The sequence below is a fragment of the Medicago sativa genome, chromosome 1 (assembly GCF_051527215.1).
Source record: "Medicago sativa cultivar Bolivia chromosome 1, Bolivia_mono, whole genome shotgun sequence".
Taxonomy (NCBI): domain Eukaryota; kingdom Viridiplantae; phylum Streptophyta; class Magnoliopsida; order Fabales; family Fabaceae; genus Medicago; species Medicago sativa.
The window spans coordinates 7,179,731-7,185,390 of record NC_140749.1 but is presented as its reverse complement, the minus strand read 5'-3'; the positions used below and the strand labels follow the sequence as shown (position 1 = coordinate 7,185,390).

At 31.0% G+C, this 5,660-nt stretch overlaps 1 protein-coding gene across 2 annotated transcripts; it reads left to right on the top strand.

Moving 5' to 3' along the window:
* The first annotated feature begins 1,472 nt into the window (after positions 1–1,472).
* On the top strand, positions 1,473–3,571 carry LOC146952185 (uncharacterized). Of its 2 annotated transcripts, none has more exons than XM_085758633.1 (3): positions 1,473–1,878; positions 2,076–2,205; positions 2,484–3,571. In XM_085758633.1, exons 1-3 carry the CDS (start codon positions 1,743–1,745, stop codon positions 3,238–3,240), a joined length of 1,023 nt encoding a protein of 340 aa, XP_085614759.1. In that variant the 5' UTR covers positions 1,473–1,742; the 3' UTR covers positions 3,241–3,571. The 2 variants fall into 2 exon arrangements, with proteins under 2 accessions (XP_085614759.1, XP_085614752.1); XM_085758626.1 differs by having other exon boundaries at positions 1,655–1,878; positions 2,481–3,571.
* The last annotated feature ends 2,089 nt before the right edge of the window (positions 3,572–5,660 follow it).

Here is a 5,660-nt window from a genome sequence, read left to right as displayed (position 1 = left end):
GATAGTATTGCTTCTTTTTTAAGACATTCATCCAATCCCGCTCAACCCCTCTTTCTACTAACTTTAATACAATAAATACATTCACTCCTTTTTTTTTTATGCTACAATATTATTTCATAAAAAATGAGAAGGGTCGACTTTTAAACCATTTTTTTACCAGTTCGATATAATTTGAAATTCAACATAGCTTTAGATTTCACTTTGTCTTGGGCCAACTCTGCTCCATTTCGGTTCTTAGTTCTCAAACACACCAAGGTTTCTCAATATCTACATATAGTAAACTAAGTAATATACACCATCCGGTCACTAATATAAGTAAAAATTCACTTTTTAGATACATTCAATTAATGATGTATGTGACATATAATAAAGACCACATACATCATTAATTGAATGTATCTAAAAAGTGAATTTTTGCTTATATTAGTGACCGGAGGGTGTACATGTTTGTTTTAGATTTAAACATGTGTTTGGAATTGCTTTTGGAGAGTACTTAACATACAATGGAATTGCTTTTTGAAACAATCAAATGAATTTAAAAAATGAAGTCTAGAAATCATCTGACTTATATTAGATGACCGCTCTAGTATGTAGATTTAAATAGTATGTTTTGAAATTGTGTTCGGAAAATGAAAATGTCATGATGCACCATAAAATTTCCATTTTTCAAACATACAGTGAGTGTATGTTTGGTTTCACTCCTATTGACAACCCAACTTCGGTCAATATGCCAATCGACCGAAATTTAACTAAAGTTACAAACTATAGCTTTGACCATGATGCGGATTGGACTGATCCACCACAAAAACAAACACAACATTATTGCAAAAGAAATTTAATTAAGAAAATATATAGACAAATGTGTAAGAAAGCTAAGATTCGAATCACGATTATCCCGTTTGCATTAATTGAGAAGAAATCAATCAAATATGCCTTAAATATAGCTGGATAAAGTTGGCACATTAAAATCTTACAATATTTTTTTGTCAAGTAGACTAGCGGTTAGAGCACACAGAAGTGGGGTATATGGGGTTCGAACCTCAACCCCTGCATATATTATGTAATGTTCTACCAACTGAGCTAAGGTCACAGGGACTTTATGTACAATATTTACTTGCTATATATTAAATAAGTTCGGAGCATCTGAGTTCATGTTCTAACTAGAACAATCATAGGTCAGAATTTATTTACCTATCTTCCAAATTATGCAAACTCTGATTATTATATTAAATTAGTAAAATATATATATATATATATATATATATATATATATATATATTATATCAAATTAGTAAAAAAAAATAATAGCATGAATTCTTTATGAATATTCTGTTAAATTTACCGACACAAAAAAGTGAGAGAATTAATTTAGTCTCTCACACTAGAATCTGGCCACAGGGAAGTGAACTCCAAAAAGTTGAAAATTAAAAAAACACAGCCCATATATAAATTGATTCCAGTTTAAGAAAGACAAGAAGAACAAACCTTATTCTCCTGTTCTGGCAATACTAAATTCCTGGAATTGTCTATACAAAATACTTTTCTTTTCTGCCACACTAAATATAAAATTAGTAACTTCATTATCCTCTCCCATTTTAAAATAATAATATTAATTAATAATATTCTAACTCTCTCTCCTATAATTCTTCTGACTCAAGGGTTGTAAAGATAGAGTAGCTTACCCCAATCAATCATAAAAAAGCTCTCAAAACATTGACACCAAAACCCAGAAAGACACCAACATGGGTAGAGCTCCTTGTTGTGACAAAGCAAACGTGAAGAAAGGTCCATGGTCTCCAGAAGAAGATGCTAAACTCAAATCTTACATAGAACAACATGGTACTGGTGGTAACTGGATTGCTCTTCCACAAAAAATTGGTAATATTATTTATATATCATAACCCTAATTTTTTCAATATGTTTACATGTATGTATCCTTTCTTTTTTTCCTTGATAAATTTGTTATTCATCCACTATATCTTCACTTCATTTGATATAATAGCTATAAAGCTTATGATTCATCTAACTTTTTTTTTTTTTTAAGATTAACCTAATTTTTTTTTGGGTGGTTTTAGGCTTGAAGCGTTGTGGAAAGAGTTGTCGTCTCCGGTGGCTAAACTATCTTCGCCCTAATCTCAAACATGGTGGTTTTTCCGAAGAAGAAGATAACATTATCTGCAGCCTTTACATTAGTATTGGAAGCAGGTACATATACATATGCTTAGTTTCTTGCATAACATAATTGATCATTTGCAACTGCAATTCAAGCTGCATAGATTAAGAATCAAGATGTAATTGTAACCTTATGTCTTGATTTTATAGATACACTACAATTTATATTATAACCATATGATATGTTACTTTTTGTTTTGGTGCAACCAATAGTTTGAATTTTTTTTAACTATCTATATATATAATTATTATATATATAGTATATATAGATGTGAAAAGTGAAGACCCTTTTTGGTTTGGTATGAAAGCAGGTGGTCGATAATTGCAGCTCAATTGCCAGGAAGAACTGATAATGACATAAAGAACTATTGGAATACAAGGTTGAAAAAGAAGCTTTTGGGGAAACACCGTAAAGATCAGCAGCAACAAGCTCGTAATAGAGGCAATAATGGTGTTATTATTAAGCAAGAAAGCAATAACAATAGAGTGATGAGTAGTAGTGAATTTTCCTTATCAAATTTGGTTCAAGAACAACCATATTTACCACATGTCATGCAACCTTTGCTATCAACACCCCCACCTCCACTACCATCAATGTTGTCATACACAAACCAACAAGGCTTCAATGATCAAGATTCTATTAGAAAACTTCTTATGAAGCTTGGAGGAAGATTTTCAGGTGATTATCATCCTAATACTACTTTTGATGGTTGTAATCTTCAATTTTCAAATGCTACTTCTTCAACTCATGAACAAGTTTATGATCAAGAACATGTGGGTTCTTCTACTTGTGTTAATTCTTCCAATGATAACAACCACAACCAAGTACAATTCGCAACAAATGGTCAATACTTTGACTCGGTGCAAGAAGAGCAAGGTAAATTCATTCCAGAGATTGATCATATGGTATCTACTAATTATCCACCAAGATTTGATGGGTTGGAATTCTTTTATGGTGAAGAAGACTTGAATATTGATAATAATAAGATACAAGGTTCTAGTATTAATTGGGGTGAAGCTACCACTTCAAGTTATCATCATCTTCTTGATTCCAAATACCAAGGTTAAATTGTGATTTGTGAGGTAAGAGTAGTGGTTTTAAATTACGGTTACGCTGTGAACCTTCATATTGCAAGAAAATGCAATTGATGCAGTCAAAATTGCAGTTACTATGTCGTTGCGGACACCTCAAAATCCTTTATGTTGTGGCTGCAATTGTGATTTGCAATTTCAAAGAATGAGGTCACAAAATTCAGAGTAACTAATAACATTGTGTACATTATTGTTCATTTCTGGTACTAGTCATTATTTTGTTTGAAGTTTATTATTACAGACAATAAGGTTGGATATATGTCTACTCATATTTCTTTTTTATGAGTCTTTGAACCGTTGGTGGCAATGTGTTTTCTTGGATTATTTTTTTGTATATTTTTGTTGGTTGCTATTACATTATCCTTTGTGTCTTATAATTTGAAATGTTGGCAACAGTAACACCATATACAAGGGAATTGCTTGTATGAAAATTACGATAAAACACAGTTGGTTATGATTACAAAAGTTGTTAAAATATTTGATATTGTGACTGAGATTATTAGAAATAAAAAAGTTAGTTATAGCTGTGAGTTACACTAGTTAGTATAACTAACTTTTATATTTAATAGGTAGTAACTGAAAAAAATATCATATATATGGATATATGATGTATGGGTATGCATGGTGTATTATAGTCTTCTCTATGCATTAGATGTGGTTGGAGTGTGTATATGATTCCACTTTAGAAAAAAGAGAGCCACATGCAATGAAATTAATTTCTCTTCACCAATATTATCTTGTCAATTATCGTTGCAGCTTGAGGAGTACATGCCTAAGGTAGCATTTATTTATTACACATAAAACTTCTCTATTAGAGATCAAGAAGTCTTGTATGAAAGGGAACATTAACTGCATAAATTAATTAAGATTACTTGTTTGAGTGCTTTTTCTTTTACTTCCCTTAAAAAGATATTTGAGGTTCTTTACATAGTTTGATTATTACACTGCATGAATTGACTTGTAAATTAGGATATCAACTAGAGTTAATGTACTGAGGTACGGGAAGGAAGGGTTTGTCCCTTATTTGAGGCACTTAGTTGTATGGGCTATTTGAAAAGTGAGAAATGATTTTATTTTCTCTAATTCGGTAGCTGGTGTTTCGAGGTTTGGGTGAGTAAATTAAAGTGTCCTTCTAAAGAAACTGATTTCTTGCGGTTAAACTTTGACACATTCGTATCATATTCGTAGTTGTTGGATCAAGATCGGACGATTCAGATTTTAATGTCTCTTTTAATTTTTTAAAATAAAAATTAAGTATCTCAAAATCTGAACCCTTCAATCTTGTTCCACTTCACAATCATGAATGTGTCGACTATTTAAATACGTCAAACTTTTGACTGCGGTCAATATACCTTGGTCCCATTCTAAAATGGTGTGCAAACTATATTGAATGTATTTTTGGATAGTACCTCTTTGTGTACATTATATTTCTCGTAAGGATCATGCTAGTGTTCTTGAGATATTAGTTAAGGAAAAAAAAAGTAAGTTTTTACATTGAAAACAACATTTTTTACATTTTGAAGTATTTGATTACACAATCTTCAAGAAATTTTTATTATACATGTTTCCTTAACTTGTGCCATGGAGACATTAGTTAGCATTTTTTTCTCTTAATAATACTTACTTTATATATATGGTAAAGGGTTTCAGTGACTGAATTGGTTGAACTAAGAGTTTAACAAGTTAAATGACTTGAGTTCAAATTAATCCTAGTACGATTGAGAAAATAATAGAATAACTACTACTTACTAACACTTGCCTGTAAAAAAAAAAAACTGTATTTTGGTTTGGTAGCTACTCACTTTGCTTGGTTTCAAATCTTTCTTTGATATTTTCATACATAAAAATAAAAAGAACTTCAGCCATTTGACTGTAATAATAACACAGAAGTGGCACTAGATAATACTAGTATGCATGGCTGCCTATTTCATCTTCCTTTGATCATGGACTGAAATGCACTTGCCCATGCAACTAATAGAGATGTGGATGAGATATGTGATAGAAAGAAGAAATAAATCTTGGAAGAAGTGATGATGTGAGCGTATGAAACTAAAATTCAATAATTGCATTTGGTTTTGTGACCGTTAATTATATTATTATAAGTCCATTTGCTAAGAACTAAGAAGTGAATCTATCTTCACTTGTAGTACCACAGTAATACTTCAATCCCTCTTGTAGTACCACAGTAATACTTCAATCCCTCTTGAGCAGTAGTGTAACATGCATTCACCAATCAATATTGATCTTGCCGGAATTAATATTTAATTAAAGATTTCCCTTTGTTTTAATTACTATTATAACTTCATATATATATTACCTCCGTCCCAATTTAATTGACACAATTTTGTTTTTCACACATATTAAGAAAAATGTATAAATAAAGGGGAAAGTGGAAT

Bases quoted from the DNA above. Each gene is read 5' to 3' on its own strand.
- LOC146952185 (XM_085758626.1), top strand. From the start codon at position 1,743: ATGGGTAGAGCTCCTTGTTGTGACAAAGCAAACGTGAAGAAAGGTCCA. The intron at 1,879-2,075 runs GTAATATTATTT...GGGTGGTTTTAG, and splicing joins TGCTCTTCCACAAAAAATTG to GCTTGAAGCGTTGTGGAAAG. The intron at 2,206-2,480 runs GTACATATACAT...TTGGTATGAAAG, and splicing joins TACATTAGTATTGGAAGCAG to CAGGTGGTCGATAATTGCAG.